The 24089-nt window shown below is 41.7% G+C and overlaps 4 protein-coding genes and 1 non-coding gene across 6 annotated transcripts; 2 read left to right on the top strand and 3 right to left on the bottom strand.

Annotated features, from left to right (window-relative positions):
• Positions 1-798: 798 nt before the first annotated feature.
• On the bottom strand, positions 799-5065 carry LOC141781063 (proton channel OTOP2-like). Its single transcript, XM_074656573.1, has 7 exons — positions 4866-5065; positions 3088-3485; positions 2872-3008; positions 2730-2788; positions 2525-2649; positions 1157-1947; positions 799-1071 (listed from the first exon to the last, which is right to left on the bottom strand). Exons 1-7 carry the CDS (start codon positions 4970-4972, stop codon positions 901-903), a joined length of 1788 nt encoding a protein of 595 aa, XP_074512674.1. The 5' UTR covers positions 4973-5065; the 3' UTR covers positions 799-900.
• A 1151-nt stretch (positions 5066-6216) lies between these two features.
• LOC141781058 (tripartite motif-containing protein 16-like) lies at positions 6217-12311 on the bottom strand. Its single transcript, XM_074656568.1, has 6 exons — positions 11642-12311; positions 11431-11526; positions 11115-11348; positions 10741-10912; positions 9743-9817; positions 6217-9276 (listed from the first exon to the last, which is right to left on the bottom strand). The coding sequence occupies exons 1-6, from the start codon at positions 12044-12046 to the stop codon at positions 8741-8743; spliced, it is 1518 nt and encodes a 505-aa protein (XP_074512669.1). The 5' UTR covers positions 12047-12311; the 3' UTR covers positions 6217-8740.
• amn (amnion associated transmembrane protein) lies at positions 6996-8426 on the top strand. The gene has a single exon (XM_074656569.1). It carries the CDS (start codon positions 6996-6998, stop codon positions 8424-8426), a length of 1431 nt encoding a protein of 476 aa, XP_074512670.1.
• Positions 12312-14709: 2398 nt separating the features above from the next.
• On the bottom strand, positions 14710-23541 carry ush1ga (Usher syndrome 1Ga (autosomal recessive)). 2 transcript variants are annotated; one of them, XM_074656570.1, is made up of 4 exons: positions 23117-23541; positions 17988-18441; positions 16278-17077; positions 14710-16161 (listed from the first exon to the last, which is right to left on the bottom strand). In XM_074656570.1, the coding sequence occupies exons 1-4, from the start codon at positions 23278-23280 to the stop codon at positions 16158-16160; spliced, it is 1422 nt and encodes a 473-aa protein (XP_074512671.1). In that variant the 5' UTR covers positions 23281-23541; the 3' UTR covers positions 14710-16157. The 2 variants fall into 2 exon arrangements, with proteins under 2 accessions (XP_074512671.1, XP_074512672.1); XM_074656571.1 differs by lacking the exon at positions 14710-16161 and having other exon boundaries at positions 16274-17077.
• On the top strand, positions 14928-15014 carry trnay-gua (transfer RNA tyrosine (anticodon GUA)). The gene is given in 2 exon segments: positions 14928-14964; positions 14979-15014. It is a non-coding gene; the product is annotated as a tRNA-Tyr (tRNA).
• Positions 23542-24089: the final 548 nt, after the last annotated feature.

Genomic DNA, 24089 nt, shown 5'->3' with positions numbered 1-24089 from the left:
TCTTGTGAAGTACTGGGTACCCCTTGGGGCCTCTAAAAACACTTCAATTTAACAATTTAAGGAATAATCACCGGGGTTATTATAGTGAACTAAAATGAATTTAAGCAGTGAAAAATGTGTTTAGCAAACTGAAACTAAATATAAACTACATCCTTTAAGATTTAGTCTGATTAAAAAGCTAATAGAAATAAAATCTATATTAAAGCTAAAAAACTAAAATGTAGCTACCAAAAAAAAAGAGAATATCCGTCAACTCGTGACATTAAATCAGTGAAATTGAACAGACTTGACCTTCTAGGACACGGCGCTGTGCCGCAATTGCTTTACATCAGACACTAAAGTAGCATGACGATTAAAGATTAAACATTATGGCCATTCCTACACAGTTCTCCAACCATATATTTTGTATGTATGTAGACATACTTTTGAGACATTATAGCTGGCCCTAACAAAAACAAACCATCATAAAACTAGATTTTCTGTAGCACAACACATTCTGAAATCTAACTAAAACTAAACTCGAAAAGTCAAAACTAAAATAAAAAGTAATTGAAAATCCAAAATTATACCTTTGATAACCACAATTAATATAGACCATAATTAAACCTGTGACAAGGGGTCACAAGCAGTTATTGTTTATTTTTAATTACCGATTGATCAAATTTCATGGTCATAAATTACCACACGTGTAAATGCAATTGCCTGTAACATGCAGCACATTAAACATGACCCTCATGGGTAAATATAAATTCATATATGGTAATTTAAAGGTTAGCCAACTGATGACAATACATGACATTTTTTTAAATGTTAAAATTTATTAATATAACAAGTTCAATTTAAACATTTAATAAATAAAATAAATCATAAAATTGCTCTCCATGATAAAAATGAGTCCGTCTAAGTGATTAAGTACACCTCGAAGAGACTGGCGACAGAGTGCATACGGTAGAAGATTCCAAAAGGAAGTCCGATATTGACGATGGCCGCCCACATCGTGAATCTGTAGAATCTGATCTCGACGGGGTGATCGAACTGGGGGCGAGCACCGAAGGCTGGCATGATCCACAGCTGTCAAGACGGAGAGAGGGAATAAGCCTTTCAACAGGAAAACACTTTGATTTGTTGCAATGATAGTTAATAAGGAGAAACTTACGATGACGTTAGCGAGCAGCAGAAAGGCACAGACTTCCTTCAGCACTCTTCTCTTCCAACTTGGAGTCAGGAAGTAGGTGGACTTGTGGCTCTCCAGAACGACGGTCATCTCTGGATGTTCCTGGAAGGCGTGAGCGTTCGTGTGCAGAGCATCTTCCTGCATCACATGGAAGGGCTCCCGGTGGAGGCCCTCGATGATGAAGTAGTTCTGCAGGCCGAGCTGGAGCACCGTCAGCACGGCCCAGGACAGGTTGAGGGCGTTCAGGTACCCTCTGGCTCCCGTCGCCACCACTGCTATGATGGTGAAGTAGCTGATGATGAACTGTCCCATCGAGGCTCCCACCAGCAGCCCCACATCCAGGCTGCGAGTTGGGTTTTTCTCCGATACGTGCTCCCTGTGGTCCAGCCGGTAGATGATGCAGCCGATGACAGTGAAGACGGACATCATGCTCACGATCACTATATTCATGATGAAATGAATCAGCAGCGCCATGTTTCTCTTCTTCTCGTCCTCTGTCATAATCTCCACCTCGTACACTATGAACGTTACGAGTCCGGCCAGCACCAGGAGGATTCCCGTGACAGGTCCAAAACACACGTCCTTTAGACGGAACTTAACGCTGTGGTGGCTGTGATCCTCCACGAGCCGGCCGACGTTTTTCCACATGACGTAGGCCATCGCCGAGGCAAAGAGGCTGTACTCTATGTTGAAGGGGTACAGGTAGTAGAAGGCCTCTTTGAAGGTGTCGCACATCGAGTGATTGCATACACACTTATTGTCATCATAGCTGGCTGAAATGGAAAGTTTTGAGTTATTTTTCTCTTATTAAAAAGGTGCAGCATGTAAGATCTGGCGGCGTCTAACGGGAACGGTGACACGAGAACGGCTTGAACGGCCAGTTGAGTGGAGCTTTCCCTAGTGTCTTCGCAAGATCTGGTGGACATGTACCGCTGGATTTAACATTATAGACATGACCACTGACTATTTCTATAACAATTTAGCCACAGATTCACAGACTGACCACACACGGTCCTGACTTATACATGTCTTGTTTTAACCCAAACCACGATCTTTTCCCAAAGTATTTTTGTTGCCTAAACCTAACAAAGTTGTTGCCTGTGAAGATGGAAATTTATTTGGAAAAGGCTGGAGCAGAAATTGACACGTGCGTCACATGTTGCTGGTCATTCGTAGGAAAACAAATAGGAAATGAGAAAAAACTTTGATATTATACGAACCGTTGTATGAGGATACATTGAAAGAAAACATACTTATTATATTCCATTTCTACCAATAGATCCCCCTAAATGTTACACACCGTTCCTTTAAGGAAGCAGATTAAAATAGAAAACAACCACGCCTAAATACCTCTGTACATCTTGTGCGAGACATTGACATTTAGATCAGGAATCTCCGTCTGGTGAAGCGACTCCTCGGTCACGGCTGCCATCCACACCACCAGGTTCGTTGAAAGCGTGAGAGTGAGCCCGCACCTGCATGAAAAGAGTGACAACATGAGTGTTCTGCAAGATTAAAAAGGTAGATTCTGTAGGAAGTACAGGAAATAATTTACCGTGTAAAGTTTGTGTGTAGTTGCACGCAGTCCTTTGCATGAATCCACAGGAAGTATGTCTAAAAAGACAGGTTTTGTTAAGTTTTCCCAAGACTGCATGTTCTTGCAACGCATAATCGTAATGTTTTTAAAATGCAACAACCTGGACAGACAGAAACACAGCTTGCACGACAGGGAAGGCGACTTTAACAGCAGAATCACAGTGAAGGTAGCCCACATAGGTGGCAATCTTGAAGATGTCCATGAGGAGACTGAGAAGCCCGAACAGCAGAAGTCCACCTGAAATATAAACATTAAAGTGATTATTAAGCCTTGAAGTGTCCCTCATCTGAAAACAGAAACCCAGACAGTCACTGACCTCGGAGCCACACAGGCCCCGCATGGCTGTCTTTGAACAACACAGCTTGATCCCGTCGAGAGGTGACGACCGTGTAAAACAGCATCCACAGCATGGTGAGGAGGAGGAGGACGATGAGGAAGATTTGCCTGTGCACAGCAGTGATGGCCACGCTGTTGAAGGCGCTGCCGCTGACCAGAGCGCAGCCCAGGATCAGGATGTTGATGCAGATGATGCCAGACAGGAGCCACCCGCCGCCGTGGTGGGCCCTCTCCATCACCGCCTCCACATGGTGAGCGCTCTCCCTGGCAGCATCCACACTGGGAGTAATGGAAGGACTGGGCAGATGTTGGATGTTGTCCATGTGCGCTGCCGTCTCGATGTTGGACGGATGGGCCTCCACCACATTTGGCGTTTTCCTACAAAGGAGCCAAGTCAAAATCGAGGTCAGGCAAACAGCAACTATCCAACACTGTTTAGGTTATCAACTGATAAAAACAAGATTTTGTTTTATGAGCACACATATTGTAGGATTATAAGGGCCTTAAAAAGCTCAGTAGCGTACCATAAATAAACACGGCTGCCCTCTCAGTCAATTAATGGACTGATCTTTCTTTTTGGTTTTAGTCGACCAAGACTTCTTTAGTCAATTAGTACGTTTTTATGGGTTTTTTCACGCTGAATGACTTTTTTCTAAGAAACTTATGAGCACATCTCAGGCAAACAAGATTTAAAGTGGTGCTTTTGTGTGATTCTTTGTGGAGAAACTTAGTTTTACAGATCTGTCGATTAAAAGGAACAGCCTTACGTTTTAGTTTAAATATCCCCTTCAGCCCCGACACATTTTAAGATATACAGTAAGTATGATGAGTGTTTTTACCAACAAAAAAGTAAATTACTTCTTTAGACATGTATTAAAATTGCAGCCACTCCTTCTCCCTCACTGAAAAATCCAGAGATCTATGAATATGCAAATATTTTCCATTTAAAAAGTTTAACTACTGCACACAAGATGTTCAAGTTTCCATTTCACAAACATGAACGTCCTTACCAAAAAGTTTATTTAAATGTACTATTAGTATACTTCTTTTAAACTTCAAATAAGAGTACACTTTCAGTTTAACTTTTACAGTATACGCCAGAGATATACTTAACAAAAGTATACTTGGCTCATACTGACGAGTATGCAGAAAAGTCTAAGTATACTTGGCTTGTAGGCCTACTTGTACTTAATCTTTTGATCGAGATATAAATTACTTAAGAAAAGTATAATTAAGTATTCTTGCCTTAGAGGCCTACAGAAAGGTACCTATCAGAGATATACTTAAGAAAAGTATGCATAAGTATACTTAGCTCATATACTGACTGTACAGAAATGTCAAAGTATTCTTGACTTTTACTGATAAGTATACAGAAAAGTTTAACTATACTTGGCTCATAGTGACAAGTATACAGAAAAGTAAGTATACTTGGCTTATAGGCCTACAGAAAGGTATACGTGTGCTTACTTTTTGATGGAGTAGCCTATTTAAGTGAAGGGAAGACCATAAGAAACACATTTCAATATAATGCAGTCCAGTAGGCTGAAAACACAACTAACAAAAACTGAAAATAAGCCGCCTAAATGCAGAATTTGTGGCAGATATGTTGGATTGGATTGCATTAATGTGCCTAAACAAGTGGCCAGGGGACTGTATCTTGAAGTAGGTGAGTTAACATTGAAGTAATAATAGTATTACTCTGCCCAGATGATTAAAACATAATGACTCCTGCGTGAAAACACATCACCACACGTTTACCTGGAGACAAGTTTGTTGCAGGTCCGGAACACCTGCTGAGCTACAGTCTTCATGGTGTCCCCCCGACCAGACGGAGACTCAACGACGTTAAAATGCTCAGAAGACATGAATGCATGCAAACACACAGAGAGCTGCAGGTGAAGCTCGCACAGGAAGCTGGCGCAGCGCACGAGGTGCAGTAAATGAGGTCAAACACACACACACACAGGTGTAATTAGTTTCAGCTGATTAGCTCCTCACGCGCCCTCAGAGTTCCGATCCAAGTCAATTAACCGATCACACTTTTGGCCAACGCACTTTATTGTTATTCCGTGTCAACAATATGTTTGGCATGCCTGTGTGGCACACAGGTGAGACGGGCTCTGCCTCAGGGCACATCCAGGTTCAATGAGGGTGTGTGTGTGTTTTTATTTTTTTATGCATATTATCCTGGTACCTGTAGCTATACCAGACAGAAGGATTACTGAGTGAAAACCTGCTGACTCAGGACATTTGGAAACCCAGTGACCTTAATTATACAACAAGGCAGTATGCTTCCTAAGTACATATGAAGCTAAAATGTATCATTAAACACCCTAATAAATATAAAGATATAAGATAAAGTGGCTCTCAATAAGCGCATATGGCAATAATGATGTGTGAGAATCTTGAACGAGGTCCTAAACATCATTTAAAGTTGTTAAATGTCATTTAATTCAGTTTTCTGTAACTTAAACCTGCAGTAGGCAGAATATGTTTTGTCATCATTGGGGAAAAATTTCATAATAACTTTTCAGCATATTGTAATTCAAGTGCTCTGAGAGAAAACTAGACTTCTGCACCTCCTCATGGCTCTGTTTTCAGGCTTTAAAAAAATCTAGTTTTAATTTCCTCAACTGATCTCAATATGGCTGCTGGGTCACAAACTATTTCATTTTACAACTAAACAGAAGAGGTTTCTGAAAACATTTTGAGGAGAGAAATAGGCATTACGGTAACAGAATATTGATTTATATTTGATCAGCGCTGCCTAGTTTGACCGTTTGATCAGAGTTTGCAAGTGATTGACAGCATGATTTTTTTCAGATTACCTGTCTCATGCACTACTGTCAGGATGTAGTGACCGTTTTATAAAAATAACTTTTTTTAAAAATCATATTTGCTCCAATTCTACCCAACTGCAGCTTTAAACACCAACATAATTAATAAACTTATATGATGAAGGTCCTAAATGAAATTTAAAGTTGTTAAATGTCATGTTTAATACAGTTTTATATCTGTAACTTAATTGGATTTCATATTAATTTTAATAAGCCAAGAGCGATATTATTACATTTGCTTCCTTCAACCCTAACAGACCCACATAGACCCGTTTTTGTCTTTTTTAGTTGTTTAGTAGTTTTTATTGCAAAGACATCAGCTGACAGGAAGTAAACATTGACCCAAGTTGTTGCCTAGCAATGCAATTCCGTTGAAATTCCGTTGAAACGGAGCGTTTCAGACAGAGGGTAAATACAGGGATATTCAGGCAGACAGTACGAGGAAAATAAAGGGTTCTTTGAACATTACAGCATGTAAACATGTTCTAGTAGAAACACAAAATATTAACCTGAAAATGAGCATGATATGGAACCTTTAAATAATAGTTTTAACCTTTAGTTTAATAGAAGTCCTGATGTTCATAGAGAAAACCTCAGCAAAGTTTCCAGGCGGACTCCAAAGTAAATGAGGGGCAGAAGGACCTGAGAGGACTGTCCAGAAGTTGTCCTGTTAGAAACTGTTGTCTCTGCAAAAGAAGAATGCCTTATCATTTACTTACTTTCAGTATAAACTGCAGTTGGAGAAATAGGAAGAAGAAGAAACAGAAGAAAAGACAGGAGAGAGGGAGAAAAGCCCACATCTGGATAACCACTGGACTCTAGAAATTGAAGAAGAATTTGTTCCTAAGATATTCTGATGATACACAATCTAAAAAAAAACATAAAGCAGGTCTGTTGTTGCAGAAAATGTAAATCGTTTACAGGTCAGCTGCTCGAGCAGGTTGATGTGGTTCAGAGCTCATCAACTTTACTGGTAAGCACTCATGTGTCAGTCACAAGGTTGGAGACAAAGGTCACCTGATGTTCTCTCAGTCCGTCACAAATATCCAAGATGCTGAAGACACCAGACGCGCTCCTTCTCTTCTTCTGTCTTATCGGGGCGGCGGATGCCCTCCTCAAACAGTGGATTCCTGACACCAACTATGAGAATAAGACCAACTGGGACACAGGAGCTGTCCCGTGTGGCAACGACATAGTTCAGTTTCTATCCGGGAGAAAAGTGTCTGTGTTTGTGGAGGACGCGCATGCCGTGCAGGAGATGGTGTTGCCAAACGATGGAGAGTTCATCCTGAATAAAGGAGCTGGATTTTATGTCGTGAGCGGACGAGATCCAGGCTGTGGAGTGGGTGTCACAACCCAGTTCAAAGATACAGATTCCCTTAAGTGGTTTAACCCGGCTCTGTGGCAGGCAGCTGCGACTCAGGACGACCTGCAGCGTGGGAACTTCTTATTCTCAGTCCACGAGGAGAGCGTCCCCTGCCACTATGATGATGTGGTTTTCAAAGAACTTTCCTCTTTCAGGGTGGACACCACCGCCGATGAGTCCAGCGTTCCTGTCAAATCTGTCACAGTGCTGGGGAAGAAGTTTGACAGCAGATCTGAGTTCTCCCAGTATCTCAGCTCACGCTCGGGCCAGCTGCAGTTTCATGGATCCACTGCTGTCACCGCTGGAAGCCCAGAGTGTGGGGATCCTAGTGGCTGTGACTGTGGGAACTCTATGAACAAGCTGCGGATCTGTACCTATGTAGATTGTCCCTCTCTGAGCTGTAAGAAGCCTCTCCTCCCTGCAGGACACTGCTGCCATGTCTGCGGCGCCATCATCACCATTCATTACGCCACTGGTTTCAACCTGCAAACTTACAGGCAACGGATCCATCACCTGTTTCTCATCCAGCCGCAATACAAATCCCTCCAGCTCGGCATGTCTAAAGTCTTCAGGTCACAGCGGTTATTGGGGGTCATTCCTTTTGGCGCCTCGCCTGAGATCCAGGTGGTTATCGTGGATGGAGAGAAGGGAACACAGTCAGACGGTCTGGCCCGGGACATATTACAGGACGTCCGTTCTCACGGCTCCAACATGGGAATCACTGGGGCTGAATTTCAAGCCTCCTCTGGGGACAGCACTGATCCGCCAGGAGGCAACACTGGGATGGTGGTCGGAGCTGTGTTTGGAGTTTTGAGTATGATTACACTCATTACCATCGCGGTTGTCCTGATTCGTAAGGGGGTTGTTCAGATGCCGTCGTCGCTGCCTTCGCTGCCGTCTCTGAGCAGCTTTAAGAGGAGCAGCGACGTCGTCGGCGACCTCGGCGGGCCTCTCGACCACGGCTTTAATAATCCCATTTTTGACAAACCCAACATGCTGCCTGATATTCCCGGTGCGTACGCGACTGGCCCTAATCACTCAATCTCCATGACTCAGACAGGTGTGCACTTTGTGAATCCATGTTATGATGAGAATGAAACTGATTTCAATGCCTGAAGTTGTGAACTTTAAGGATGTTAACGAGTACTTTTGTGTTAACTTGATGATTTTACATAAACAATAAATACTCTAAAAGCTTCATAATCATTCAGCAAATGCGCTTGTAAGACAAATAAAAGAATTGTTGGCAGACAGTTGTGTACTTTGTTTCCTCATTCATATCACATTCAAGAGCAATAAAGGTGCAATATGTTCCCAACACACCTACTGTACTGCTGCACAGGTTTATAACTTGTTATGTAACCTCAACAAACATCTATAATAACACACTCATCTTTCTTTTGCAGTCAAGGCAGATAATCATTGTGGTGTCACTTTGAATCAATCAGAGAAACTACATTGTCTTTCTTTGAAAGCCAGGCTGTAAGGTATAAAGGCTCCATGAAATCAGCCGTGTACGTGTGGAGCGGCCTCATAGAACCGGTTACATCATAAAAACACAAAGAGCCTCGATGAAAGTCCACATACAAGCCAACTCTTGTGACACCCGTGGCGTCCAAGAGCGTCTCCACGCCAGCGTGCCAGGAGAAGAAGCCTCGGCTGTTCCTCCCCGCGCACCAGGAGAAGTCGTTCCCGGTGATGCAGCTGGTGCTTTGCTCCCCCTTACGATCGATGCTCTTGTACGTGACGCCCACGTGTGCCCCCTCCCCACTCAGCTCTGCCTCGATGTAGTGCCTCCCCAGGTAGAGGCTGTCGGAAGTCATCGCCTGGCGCCAGTATTCGAAGCGACCAGGGTGTTCTGGGTAGCTGTGCTGCCAGGGGCTGGTGTTGGTCAGCTTCCTGTTGTCCTCCGTTACACGCAGGAAGCGATGGGTGGTGTCTGGGTCAAAGGTCAGACTCCTTGTGTCTACATTACAGGGGAAATATCATTTGTGAATAATTCATAATACAAATGAAACAGCACGATTCAACGAACAGAAAACTGAACATAATACATTGAAGTACAGAAGCCCTAAACGGACATGATTCAAAAAAAATGTAATACTGTTATCTTGGAGATCACAAGTTAATTTTCGTGTTAACTCGAGATAACAAGTTTTGTCATCTCAAGATCACAAGATAATTAACTTGCTCTCATGAGAAAACAAAAAGTTCTTTTCTTTTATTACTTATAATGTTTGGGTCAAATCGGCTGACGGTAAATGCATTCAAATGGACCAGAACGAGCTGACAGCATGTAGCAAATTTGGGTTTATGTCGAGATAACGAAGCTCCTTTTTTTGAGATAACAAAATACTTAACTTAAATATAACAGCATTAAAAAAATGTGTGAATCATGTCCGTTTAGTGCTTACATAGAAAAGTGTGTTTACATTTCAAAAAGTCCTCTCGCGTCTCAGGATCAGGCAGGGATGAAAGTTGAGATTCTGGCATCTGGGATTTAGTACCTGGTTAATAAGAGAGACTATTTGGTATTTTGGTAAGACATGAGGATTTGTACACTTCTTTCTACAGTACTGAATGTACTGATAAATAGAGAGGTTTAAAAAAAATGAAGCTGAGCAAAGAAAGATTGAAAAACAAGACTTAAAGTCTACAGTTGAGGTAGACTGATTAATCGGCGCTGATATGAATTTTCCAAACTATCGTTATCGGTGGAACTCGGCACGCAGGGACGTACATCACTGTTTTTTTCATGGAAGCTGCGTACACAAAGTCAAGGCTATCTCTCGAATATATAACGTAACACTATCAGATCTTTGCCCACGATACAAGACAGGCAGACAGGGAGGAAAATAAATCATTCACTGTAATTCACTTTAATTTACCAATTTGGCGTTCTCTTTTCTACATAATCCAGCCACGTAACCATTCATTCATGAGATGAAATCGCATACTTTAGGATCCTCCTTACCCCGGGAATATGCACGAACATTATCGGTTTGTAAGAGTGGCATTTCAACAGCAACAGAATTAATCCTGGCCAGTCATACTGTAAGCCACAGAACAGCGCATTGTAATTAAATAGAACATATTCTAACAATGTAATCCACTAAATCACACTTCAGGATATTCTCTTACGAAAGATTGAATTCGGAGAGACAAAAAACAGAGTTATCAAAAACGGCATATGCAAAAGAGGCCGCTGCAGAAGTAAAGAAGATATCGGCCGATTTATCGTCTTTTTCCTTCTCCAAACTATCGTTATTATATCGGCCTTTGAAAATCCGCTGTCGGTCGACCCCTAGTCTACAGCCATGTTAGCGGCTTTGTGAGTCAGTGGCGCTGGCACGGCTGAAAAGAGCACATCTGAGGCCGTTTTCTTCATGAGGAGCCAGAAAATGATATACAGAATATGATATACACTAACCACTTTTACAGACACATTTCAGTTTGTCCTTGTAGGAGGAGACGATCAGGTCACACAGCTCCTGGGTAGCATCAGTCACCACTTGGACATAAGAGGTCAGATGATCCATGCGGTTGACGTACGGACTAGGCAGACACACATCAGCCACTCCTTTCTTCCACTCGGAGTATTCCTGGAACAAGCAAAACAAAAGAACATGGATTTCCTTTTCTCTGATCCAGAACTTTTCTCCGCTCTCTGTAGTCTCTGTGTACACTGTCAACACCCCGGCGTCCTCCTCTGTCTCAGAGAACATCCTGTGCTAATCCCAGATCATATGAGAGACATCAGAGACTTTATTTATTATTATCTTGAATATTTCAGATATTTTGTACCTGCAGGAAGTCGACGTCGGACTTGCCCTTGGACAGTTTGTTCATCTGAGCCGCGGTTTTCATCAGCTCTGTTCTCCTCTGCTCCAGATGTGTCTGGATGCTCTCTGCCTGTCTGAGGGCCTGTGTCTGCTCTGCCTCCAGCAACTCCACCACCCCTTTTCTAGCTTCCTGTACGGCGGTCTGCAGCCTGGCAAACTGCTGCTCAACTGTAACACAAACCTCCTGCACTGAAGACTGATAGGCAGAAGAGAAAAAAACATATTTAAACCAGACCATTGTGAATCAAATTAATGTAATATTTGCCTATTCAACATACCTTTATTACGTCATTGTTGCTCTGTAGCTTTCCAATTGCTTTTTCAGTTGCTGAGGCTCTCTGACTGATCTCTTCTTGTTTCTTCTGAAGCTCAGTCTACAGCACAAACAATCATCACTAACACAACTGCAACAGCTGCTGCAAATTACGGACATATCCTACATTACTATGTTGCCCTCTTGACATAATAAAAAGGAAACAGTTTAAAGACCTCAATCTGCGTCCGTGCCTCCCCCACAGATGTAGTCGCGTGTCCTTCGTGCTCCTGCCTCTCACAGTCCAGACACACACAGCAGCCGTCCATCAGACAGAAGCGCTCGAGGGGGAGCTGATGAACCTCACAGGTCCGACAGTCGATGTCGTGGAGGGGATCCACTAGACGGTGGTTTTGAAATTTGGCGTTCTCCACATGGGGTCTGAGGTGAGCCTCGCAGTAAGAAACCAGACAGGTCAGGCAGGATTTCAGAGCTTTGCTGGGGCCGTCCATGCAGGAGTCACATAATACGTCTTCTGGGAGCAGCGTGTCGGACGTCTTGGTGGTCGGCTCCTCCTTTACGTCTGTGTCTTGTTGGCTCTCCTTCAAGTTCTCCTCATCATTACTGCTGAGAGTTGCCATGTTTGAGGGTTCCTCTCGTCAACTTAAAGCTGATTTGGTTGAGCTAGGCTGACTCCACACTTACGGCTGTGTTTTCCTGTCTTTTCTGAGATCTAAAGACCCTCAGAGAGCATACGGAAATAATTGAAAACCACGCCTAATTCGTACTCAGCCAGCTGTTCTCATTTTTCACCCCTCCCTTGTTTAACTCTTGTCTTTTCCCCAAACTCAGTAAGCCTAAAACACAGCAGATTACACAGAAGAGGGAAGGAAATGACAAGTGTGTTATGACTAAGCCGGGAAGGAAATGAACATCCTCTCTGTCATTCTGACCCAGTTAATAACCTGGCTTGTTTACTAATTTTACATTCTCTGGCAAAGTGGTGTTTAAAGGTTTATTTCAACAATAATGGTGATAAGAAAACAGCTGTGTCTGTCACCAATAAGGCAAATGGATTAATACAAACATCAGTAAAGTCTATGTATAGCATATGGATACTTGAGTGCTGCTGTGTGGGAGAGTCTGACAGTGTTTCCTTCTGATAACAGTTATGTAAGAGGCACGGAGCTTCCAGACAACGCCACTTAATTACAGTACAACTTCCTGGCTTCGTGCAAGGGCGCTTGTCTTTGGTATATAAGCAGCTATGAGGATTAGCACAATGGCTGAAGATGCCACAACAAATATTTTCCACTCGCTCTCACATACACGTCAGTCTTGGCAGAAGCAAACAGTCTTTGCAAACAGGTAATGACTGAGACCGGATGTTCACTGACCTATAAAACTATAACTACATTCAAACAGTGTATTTGAGTTACACTATGCATTAATAGGAATTCAGTTAATTCATTTACATGTATACTATACTTTATGAACGCAATCTGATGTGAAGGCGTATAAATGACACAATACTACAACGACATTCTGTGTGTCATGAGGACACATTTTAGCATTTTCCCGTATTATTTGTACGCCGCTTTTCACATGTCATTTGTATGCCACGCAACAAAACTACGGTAACGTCCGCAGCTTGGTTTAGGTAACAAAACCATTTAGTTAGGTTTAGGAAAGACGTCATGGTTGGGCTTGAAATAAGTACGTAAATTGAGTAAAATACGTGTGGAAACAATGTAACATAACACGGGAAAACAAGTCACAAACGTTACTAAAACACGTGACAAACATCAGCTATAAATGTAGCTATACACCACTGATCTCCAACACCGTAACGTAGCATATTTACGCTGATACGTTTACTTTGCAGTCAGTACAGACTACATGCTGTACAAATTAGAATCAAGGAAGGCGTTCTTATTGCACGCTAAATGCCTTGCGTATTATCGTGTCATTCATACACCTTGTTGTACGACCGGGTTGGGCTTTATATTAGGGCTTTAGAAATACTGAGGCAATATTGTCCCACTAGAATCCCACCCATCTAAATTTAACTACCAACCAAGCTCTATACATGTGTTAGTATTTAAAAAATCTATTAAAAAAAATCACATTCTTTTGTTCCATTTAATTGTTCATATACATTTTTATCTCCCTACATTATGATCTAAATGTTGTTTCAGAGCCTTCTGTACACTCCTTCACATGTACTGTAGGTAATTTTGGTGGAAACTAATAAATCCCTTTTATTTTTAAAAAGTTTTTACAAATTTTGAAACCAAATTAAATGTTTTAAAGCATCACTAAAATTTTTTTAATATGTGTGTAATCATTTGACCACGTAGAATCACTACACCCCCCAAAATATGATTGAAGACAAGACCTTAAAGGGGAACACCACCCAAATTAAGCATTCCAATGTTATCTCCTAGTAAAGTTCAATCAATATGTGTGAACATGAGCTCCTCTCTCTCAAAGCCAGAAACCAGAGTAGTAAGTCTCAAACTTGTGATGTCATAGGGTATAAAGTCTGATTGTGTGGACCCACCGAATGTTTTTTTTTTTTTTTTTATACCCAAATGATCTTTATTCTATTGAAGTGTTCTCAGTTGTGAAACAGAAAATGTACCCATATACTCAGATCATTCCTCTGGGTGCTCTCAGTGTCATCTAGAACAGTATTATCTGTAGATATACAGTATAGTAAGTAGAGTGCAGTAAGGAGAGCAAAATGTATGGATGCATCAGTTTAGTAATTTACAGCATTAAAAACAATAGTATTTTTTATTTAAAATCCACCTAAATGTTAAAAAGTTGAGTCAACATATGCTCTTGTGCAGAAGTACATTATTTAAAAAAAAAAACTACTCGAGATACAAACAGTTGGAAGACTGTCATATTATCAAGACTATAAATCTGTAAGGACTGAAGATGCAAAATCTAGAACTGCAACATGTTTAGGGCTGGGACGATTCACCTATCTTCTGATTCAATACTATCACGATACTTAGGTGCCGATTCGATATGTATTGCGATTTTTAAGTATTGCAATTCGATATTACTGTTTATTGCCATTTTTGTTAACTTTTTAAACACTGCACCGTGGGAAAAAGTTGAATCATACACTTCTAGGGACTTTTACTTATCTATTAAATATCTAAATTAATACAGTAACATTTTTTGATTTTCAGCATGTATGTAGTCAGAGATGTCTTGAAGTCAAATATATCAGTCATTGTCAGACATAATTAATTAATTATTTTTTTTAATTTTAATAAAGACATTTCCCTTTAATTTATAAAGGCCTTGTAATGTTTTATACTTCTGGTGAATATAATCCAATCAATCTTATTTCTATATATGTATTTTGTATATGCAGCTTTAGCCATGATGTCTAGCTCTGCTTTTCCTGCAATGTGTGAAACCCAAAGTGTTTTCATACTTTACTGTGTGCGTAGTTTTGGCTCACTGGACTTTGTTTTGCTTGATGGGTACAGAACAGATAGCCCTTCGATAGCTCAGTTGGTAGAGCGGAGGACTGTAGTGGAAATACCAGGCATCCTTAGGTCGCTGGTTCAAATCCAGCTCAAAGGAGTGACTTTTTCTCTCTCTCAAAACCCAACCGGTCGCAGCAGATTGCCTTCCACCCAGAGCCCTTGGCTCTGATTCTGCTCTACCCACTTAATGGGGAGTTTTTCCTGACCACAGTGCATTCCAATGCAATGCTCTTGTTGCGATCTCTTGTTGGGTCTCTAAACTATAGAGCACGGTCTAAACCTGCTCTATATAAAAAGCATCTCGAGATAACTTCTGTTATGATTTGTCGCTATATAAAAATAAATTGAATTGAAATTGAAAATTGAATATGATGTCACGTTACTCTTGCAACAACAATAAAAGCGGTAACTTCCTTCTACCTCCGCAAAGACTCAAATTAAGCAAATATATTGATTCTGGCATTAAAAAAATCAATTTAAAAAAGAAAATTGCAATACATAGGTGAATCGATTTTTTTTCCCACCCCTAAACATGTTATATTGTGTATTAATAAAACGATCTAAAGATACTGTGTTTTCAAATTCTACAGTAAATCAGAACAATAATCTCATTGAACAATTGGCCTGCATTGCCAGTGAGCCACACTTGGACCGACACGGCTTGCTGTATGTAAACACGTAGAGATGAAATATGAGCAAGGAAACAGTTGAGCGGTTCTGGGTGAAAAATGTTGCTCAGCATGTCACAATTGAAACCGTTAATAATACAATGAAGTTAATGTCGTGACAGAAGACACTTTTAAGCAAATGCACAGGCACGAGCAATGCAGGCACATGAGGTGGTAGGATTTACCCCATAGGGGCAAACACGTTCAGGGGACACAGACCCCACAATCAGTTCTCTGTTGACTACGCCACACGGCATACAGGGAACGCGGCACTGCACTCTGATAATTGTCTTTCAGTTTGTTAAACCATGCGGTGCAGGGGACTCCAACCGACCGACATACAGAGATATTTAATGAGACACTGTAAAAGAATCCTGTAAAGAATTCGCCTCACACTCGTCTCTTCTTGCTTGACATATTCATCCTGACAGCGTCCTTTGTGCTTTGAGGTACCGGGAGAGGTAAATCATTACGTCCTCCCTGTCCACACGTGACGATCACTCCACAATGCTCCACTGACCTTTAAGCCTGGTTGAGCACACAGCAGGAGGGACCATCTACAACAGCGTTTATTATCTGCAGGAAGACAAGAGGAGAAACTGTGTTTGTAACCGAAGAGGATTTATGCTGGAGTGCAAAGACAAAAACCTCCAAATACTTCCTCACTACACTGTAGAACTGAATACACTCACATTTCTGTGTCCTCAATGCAGTCTGGGTCCTCTATGGTCTCCAGCCGTCTCTTACAGGCATCTAAGATCTTTTTGCGTGGTCCTAAGGGGATGTGGATACTCTTAAGGTCATGGTCAGAGCACAGCAACAGTGCCTCAAGGTCAATCTTCTCCCTCTTGAAAATGGAGAAGAAGTCGCTCATGCTCTGCGTGGCGAGGAAGACCTCCAGAGGGCTCGTGTCAGCCTCATCGTCATCGTCCAGCCCTAATTCGACTTCATCCCAGGGCAGCTCCTCCACGTTCCTCTCCTGCAGGCTGCGCGCGCTGCCGATGCTGTCTTCGTCTGCGCTCGGGTATTGCTGCAGACGACTGCGCAAACGCACGTTATTGCCCGACCGTTCCGCGCTGTCCTCATCCCGACCACCGAGGTCAAACATCCCCCCACTCACGTAGTTCCTCCTAAAGACCATGGTGCCCAGACCGGGCCTATTGAACAGGGAATCATGTCCCGAGTCAGTGCTGATCTCAGAGTAGTCCACATCGGGCCCCCCGTGGAGGTCCGGCTCGCTCATGGCACGTGAAATGGCATCGTAGTTGTCTCTGGTGAACATGTCACGAACGTTGCGGCGGCCGCGGTCCTTCGGGTTGACGTAAGTCCCCTGTTTGACAAACATGACATCGTTGCCCAGCTGGAGTCCAGAGAGGGAGCGCACACTCTTCCTCCCGTCCTCGTAGATTTTGAAGGTCCCGTCTCCTTGTTTCCTCTTCTCCAGCTTCCTCTGAATCTTTGTCTTCCCTCGGTTTGTGGCATGGAGAGTCGCCTAACAGGACATGAATGAATACAGCAATTAGGCACAATCACAAATTACTAGTGACCAATTTCAAAAGCTTTGAGATACATTAATATAGGCTCTTTACACAACAGCCATTTTGACATGGCATCGCAGGGTAAACGGAGGTGTAACTAATAAAAATGAATTATCTTTCAGTATCTTATTCTATATAGTGTCACAGCCAGCATGCACAACACTAGGACCCTGGCACACCTAAGAGGAACAGGGCCATAATTCATTTTATTAATTACACCGGTATTTACCCTGCAATGATATGTCAAGATGGCTGCTGCGAAAAGGGCATATTTGTTTATTTGTATATTTGTCACGCGAAGATTAACTCTTTCCAAGACTGCGGTTACGTGAGCGGCCGAGTGCAAAACCGCGGTAACGCCGTTCGCCTTGCTCAGAGGCCATCCTTACCATAATAACACTACTTTAGGAGCAACGGAAGTCAGATGGCGGATGGTGGTACCACGGTTTAGCACTCTGTGGCTCACGTTACTGCAGTTGCGCATCGGAGAGCTACGGTGGCCTCCAGGTTACGTAAAAAAAGTCTCTCTCTAGAGTCAGTGTTTGGTTTGTCCGTTATCTGCCACTGTAGGAACATGGTGGTGCAACATGGCGGATGTGAAGGCCTCATTTAAGCAAACGAAAACACAACGATTGTTAGTTTCAGGTGATTATACACTAATGAAAACATAGTTATGAATATTATATTCCATTTCTGCTAATAGATCCCCCGAAATGTTACACACTGAACACAGCATTTAGTCTTGTTATGTTATGCAGTTAAGAAGAGGGATTGGAAAACTCTTTCTAGTTGGCAACCTGAATTATGCAACCATGCAAACACACACAATGCCCTTTTAGGAAAAGACAAATAAAAACTCCTGACCTGAGAATATGGCACGCTGACTGTGGCTGCACTTAAGTTGTGCATCTTGTGGCTGATAGAGCTGCTGGTGTAACTGGAAAAGCTCATGACGTCTGACGCGGAAGCCTCAGAAGTCTCCTTGTGAAACCTCCGCTCCATGCGTTTGTGATGTTTCTTCTGCATCTTCACGCACTCTTTGATTCGCCGCTCGGCATCACGAAACGCCCGGTCCTTCATCTTGCTGACCAGCTTGGTGTTGAGGCCCGTCTGCTTGGTGGCGATGGTGTCCAGGTAGCGGACGCAGTCCATGTGATTCTTTGTGGCGGCCATGTCCAACGGCGTGTGGTAGTCGTTGTCCAGGCACCATATGTTGGCACCGAAAGACACCAGGAAGAAAAGGCAGTTGTGGTGGCCGTTGGCAGCTGCCAGGTGGAGCGGCGTGTTCCCCCATATGTCACACTTGTCAGGGTTCCCTCTGTGGGCCATGAGGAAGATGATAAATACAACATTTCATCAGATTTACTAAATAAATATGTTCAGTTCTTGTTCAGACTGTTAGTAAGGTTATGGATACCGGTTCCCTCTTTGGCCTTCTGTTTAGATGACTCACTCGTGAGTAAGCACGTGATTTTTTGATCATGTCAGCACTGACCTGCCATCCGTGGGCTGTTAATGGGGCCTTATTTAATAATTTATAGTCTAAACAACACATTGCCCTTTCAGAAAACCAAACATAGATATTCTACTACAAAATAATGTTTTTAAAGGCTTGACAGATTGGCAAATAGGGTGATTTGATTAAAACGATAGGTTAAAAGCAATCCACTATTATATGCAGGGGCCATAATTAAAACTATGAGCAACGTTTACCCCCGACTGACCGTCCACGACCTTAGGGTTACCTCTACGTGCGCTGCACTGTTGCTGCCTCGTCTGTAATATGACCACAGGCTTGCCAGCACCACTGCTACACTACCTGTATCCAGTTTCAGGGGAGGCCGAACAGGCTGACTCAAAAAGCACACCCGAGCATGGCTGGTGGTGGTGATGTCACGCTGAATTCCTCAAGTCAAAACATAACAGTATTACAGCTGTTTGGATGATGTGGAGGACAGATGTGTATGGAGCTTTCTTACTTTTCTTTCCCACCATAGGCCTGGTGTGCAAATCTACAGTATGAAAGTTCATTTGTTAGTATTTCATTAAGCATCTTACTGATAAAAACAGGATTTATTCAAGATTATAGCTTGTCTGTGGCCACCACAACTAAATATTGGTGAAACTATTTTTAAAGGTGCTATTGATAACATTCAGCATCTAGATTTTGCATTCTCTCTCCCTCGTTCCATTGCATTTACTTCACAACAAGTCGTTGCTGGGCATTTAACGTCAATCTCAGCCATTTATCCATTTTTTCCACACTAACTGACGACACAGAGATACCACATGATACCAACGTTGTTCTACTATTGGCTCACAAGCTTTGTTAGAAGTGGGAACCAAACGTCAGATATCTTCCACAGAGATAAACAAAACATTAATTTTGGACCCGCCAACATTTTTTAAATGATTAATTCACAATCATCATTTTTTTTCAGGAAAAGTCATACTTTTATTCTGCACCTTTCTAAAAGCTCTGTGGATGTATTTAAAAAAATATTTATCTACATAAAAATGTTATCAATAACACCTTTAACTTTAAATTTCTGCACTGATATTTGATTCAGTTTAGAGTCACCTAGTTGATGACACACCACTGTGAAATGACATGTTAACTGAACTGTCTTGTCCCTGTCTTCCAATGTAGCCCATACAGACTGCTGAATATTTGATACGATGGACGTGAAGCTACTGTCGAAGTGCAAATGTATTATTGATGGATTGCCGTTGTGAGGTTTTCACAGGGAATGTGTGTCAGATCTGTCGGACCCAACCTGGGCAGCGATTAGCGAAGTCCCACTCTGATTTCATCCCCCTTTGCTCTTTTTATCTGGACAGGATTGGGTTTAAACGGTCAGAAAGAAAAAAGAAAACTCTAGGATCGCAGGTTGATCGAGTTCAAATATGGTAAAATGGTTGTCATCAGCGTGCTTGATGTATGTATGTGGCAAACAGCCCAGAATGAGACAATAAAACGTTGAGCAAACAAAGGAATTACACTGTGAAAGAACATAAAATGCTATAAACTGATGTCAAAAGATAAACAGCAATTAGCTACGCTCAAGTTATTTTGAGAAGAAATATTTATCACCCTCAGATTATACAATATGCTTGTTGCAGGTAGGTAACATGATAGCTTTATGTGTCATAATTTATGTCTGCCCTGGTAAAATGCTGACAGCAGAGGTGACAGTTATCTCTCCCTGTTCTTTATCACATTAGGGCTGTTTGCATCTTCACTTCTTATGACAGCTTGATGTTGCTGCAGGCCGCCCAGAGCAAATATACCTCCCAAATATAGCACTGCATGGCATCTTTCCCATGAAATTGTCACGCAGGTCTCACGAGTTTGGTGCCTCTGTGAAACATTATAGCTGCTATTAATGTTTAATTTCAGTACCTCATGCCAATCAGGAGTTTATGTGCTATCAATAGAGGTATACTATGTCCTTGGCAGCTGCATGCCTCCAGAGCCTTGTTTACATTTATTCCGTGGGAAATAGTGAATTTAGTATCAACGCGTATAGGACTGGAGGCCGTTCTGGCTTTGTGTGTTTTTAAGAAAACTGTAAAAATAAATCTGATATTTTGCATTCAATGAGCTAAACACTGATGAATGATGCTGTCTCACTTTTACAGCAAACCTCTCACAAACTTTACTCAATTAAGCAGATTCATAATGGGCCCATTTTTTCATGGCTGACAAGCAAACCAGGTCAGCCAGAAAAGATGAGGAACGGGCTGTCCGTGACTACCAATCACATTCGGTGCAGCGTTTATACCATGCCTCCTAAAATGATTCTGTTAATTTGATAAACCATTTTGCCTGTGATGATATGAAATTGGTAGTTATGTAATGATATTATAGTGCCTCTCTATAATAAACTATCAAAACAAAGCACTAAAATGCTTCCTTTTACATAACAGTTTATGATTTAGGAATGAGTTATAATTGATGTCTTTATTATGCCAGTTGACCTTCAACTGTGTCACAATTTTGCAGTCCATAGTTCTAACTTTGACGATGACAAAATCCTGCTATGACATAATAGTCTTTCAGATGATCATAAAGTTTAAAAAAATATGGAAATATGGGGTGAATGCTTAATTAATCAATTTAAAAGCTGACTTTAGCTAACAAAGCTTCATATCGCTCTAAAGGGTAGAATATGTGATGCAAATGAAATAAAGCCTTGTCCCTAAAATGGTGAATATAGGCCTGCAAACATCATGTTTCCTCTTGAACTTTCTAGCCCAACATTCAGACATGGCCAAATAGTTACCAAACAGGTAAAAAGTGCCCTTCCTTATTAGCCAGGAGCAGAGCCGGAGGTTATTGTGTTGGTACTACAGTATGTCAGGGCCGGTCCAAATAATTGCTGCACCCTGTAAAAGGTGACCTACATTGTTTAGTGGTGTTTTGTTACTTTAGCAGCTGCACTTTTTATGGTTCAACTGCAAAAACTTCAAGGAGAGGAAAACATGCACAATCTCCAAATTGTTTGTGTTGCTGCACCTGCAAAAACTGCCTTTAAGCCAGAACTTGAACTATTATTTTTTGTAGTATTGTTTTATTTCTAATAAATAAGGATATTTTCGGTGATTGTTTGCCTTATTTAATATAATCTGACAAAATGCAGAAATTGTGAATTATTTGGACTATACTAAAAAATTGGAGGAATAATGTTGATGGATTATCACAGACCGGTATATGTCAAAGTTAAGTCAGAATATTATAAATATTATAATATAAAGAAAAATGTTTAATGACAGTGTGACACATTGCACGCGGAGCCGCAGGTTGCTGACCCCTGTCCTAGACAGACAGAGGGACAACAAAATATAGTATAAGTCCATAAATATCAAAGAGAAATTGATGTTGCAGGTGTTACACCGAAATCTTTGACCGCAGAGGAGCCAGCAACATGACCAATGTGATCCCACTCTACCTATATCTTTTTGATCTTCTTTTAGAGTTTTGTGAATATATCTTTAAAGTACAAAAATTTGGGGTGTCAATTCATTAACATATTTAATCACGTTACATTTTTTATTTGTCCAAAATGTACCTTAAAGGGAGATTTGTCAAGAATGTAATACTCTTATCAACATGGGAGTGGGCAGATATGCTGCTTTATGCAAATGTATGTATATATTTATTATTGGAAATCAATTAACAACACAAAACAATGACAGATATTGTCCAGAAACCCTCACAGGTACTGCATTTAGCATAAAAAATATGCTCAAATCATAACATGGCAAACTGCAGCCCAACAGCCAACAACAGCTGTCAGTGTGTCAGTGTGCTGACTAGACTATGACTTGTCTTAAACTGCATGTGATTATCATAAAGTGGGCATGTCTGTAAAGGGGAGACTCGTGGGTACCCATAGAACCAATTTTCATTCACATATCTTGAGGTCAGAGGTCAAGGGACCCCTTTGAAAAGTTTTTCTTCGCCAAAATTTAGCAGTTTTTCTTCAGTTTGGAGCAGTTTAGGGCGTTATTTATCCTCCTTCACGACAAGCTAGTATGACATGGTTGGTACTTATGGATTCTTTAGGTTTTCTAGACCACAGGTGCTATCATTTTGAATAAAATACCCATAATGTAGTGGTCATTCATTTTTTTTTTTGCAAAGACCATATAAGGGAACCATCCATGTAATTTCGAGGCAATTAGGTGAAAGACACAAAAAATGCACATTCTCCAAATTGTTTGTGGTGCTGCAACTGCAAAAACTGCCTTTAAGCCAGAACTTTAACTATTATTTTTTTTGTAGTATTATTTTATTTCTAATAAATAAAGCCATTTTTCTGTGATTGTTTGCCTTATTTAATATAATCTGACACTGTCAATTTGTTATAATAAGAAAGGAAAAGGGTCACTTTTGCTCTAAAGTGTTTTAAATACCCAGTATGGATGACTGATGGACACAGTAGTGTGCACACGCCCTAAAAAGTCATAAATACTTTCTATATACCCACCCCCTTGAAGCGATGAGCCGCAGAGCCTCCAGGTTGCCGTGGTAAGCGGCCCATAACGTCGGCGTCATGCCATCCTCATCCGGAGCGTTCAGGTCCTTCCTGGTCGCCTCCTTCAGCAGGTCCAGGTAGCCGTCCCGGGCCGCCTTGTGGTACCTGTCATTCATGGTGCACAGTTAATCCACCATGCACGACTCCATTCCTCTTCATCAACTCCTCCTCGACCACCTCCACCACCACCACCACCACCATCATCATCGTTGTCGTCATGCGGTGATGTAGTGGTTGCAGAGCGGCTGAAGTGACAGAATGTCCCCGCTGTTCTGTTCCTCCACACGGAGCCTCCTGATCAGTGCAGGAGCGCGTCGCTGGTATCCAGGGACGCTTTGGTGCGCACCGAGCGGGGAACAGTGCTCCCGGTGGCCGAGGGGGTCCTACACAGACAGACAGAAAAACAACAAAATATAGTAGAAGTCCCTAAATATCACAGAGAAATGGATGTTGCAGGTTGACCGCAGAGGAGTCAGCAACATGATCAATGTTAGAGTTTGGTGAATATATCTTTAAAGTACAGAAATTAGGGCTGTTAATTTATGAAATATTTAATCCTGATTAATCGCATGATTGTCCATAGTTAATCCTGATTAATCACAAATTAATGGCACATTTTTTATCTGTTCAAAATGTACCTTAAAGGGTACCAAACATAAAATACACTACCTGCAGTGCCAGAGAAAAATATAAATGAGCATCATGTTAAAAAGAAACACACTTAAGACGCCAACATGAACTGATACATTCAACACACACACACACATGCATTCCCACACACACACACGTCAGTCACACACATCAGGTTTGTGTTTTTAACTTTGAGCTTGAACAGCTGTTGGTGCTGCAACTGCAAAAACCCATTTTCCTTCACATATCTTGAGGTCAGAGGTCAAGGGACCTCTTTGAATATACCAGATATACC

The sequence above is a fragment of the Sebastes fasciatus genome, chromosome 13 (assembly GCF_043250625.1).
Source record: "Sebastes fasciatus isolate fSebFas1 chromosome 13, fSebFas1.pri, whole genome shotgun sequence".
NCBI classification, from domain to species: domain Eukaryota; kingdom Metazoa; phylum Chordata; class Actinopteri; order Perciformes; family Sebastidae; genus Sebastes; species Sebastes fasciatus.
This window is presented reverse-complemented; position numbering and strand designations above follow the sequence as displayed.

Excerpts from the sequence above, each read along its gene's own strand:
- amn (XM_074656569.1), top strand. The coding sequence starts at position 6,996 with ATGCTGAAGACACCAGACGCGCTCCTTCTCTTCTTCTGTCTTATCGGG.
- LOC141781058 (XM_074656568.1), bottom strand. The coding sequence starts at position 12,046 with ATGGCAACTCTCAGCAGTAATGATGAGGAGAACTTGAAGGAGAGCCAA. Across the intron at positions 10,913-11,114 it reads CCGACGTCGACTTCCTGCAG|GAATACTCCGAGTGGAAGAA; the intron begins GTACAAAATATC and ends TGCTTGTTCCAG. Across the intron at positions 9,277-9,742 it reads GCGAGAGGACTTTTTGAAAT|ACACAAGGAGTCTGACCTTT; the intron begins GTAAACACACTT and ends CCTGTAATGTAG.
- LOC141781063 (XM_074656573.1), bottom strand. The coding sequence starts at position 4,972 with ATGTCTTCTGAGCATTTTAACGTCGTTGAGTCTCCGTCTGGTCGGGGG. Across the intron at positions 2,789-2,871 it reads CTGTGTTTCTGTCTGTCCAG|ACATACTTCCTGTGGATTCA; the intron begins GTTGTTGCATTT and ends CTGTCTTTTTAG. Across the intron at positions 2,650-2,729 it reads CTACACACAAACTTTACACG|GTGCGGGCTCACTCTCACGC; the intron begins GTAAATTATTTC and ends CTTTTCATGCAG.
- ush1ga (XM_074656570.1), bottom strand. The coding sequence starts at position 23,280 with ATGAATGACAGGTACCACAAGGCGGCCCGGGACGGCTACCTGGACCTG. Across the intron at positions 18,442-23,116 it reads CGGCTCATCGCTTCAAGGGG|AGGGAACCCTGACAAGTGTG; the intron begins GTGGGTATATAG and ends CATGGCCCACAG. Across the intron at positions 17,078-17,987 it reads TCAGCGTGCCATATTCTCAG|GCGACTCTCCATGCCACAAA; the intron begins GTCAGGAGTTTT and ends ATGTCCTGTTAG.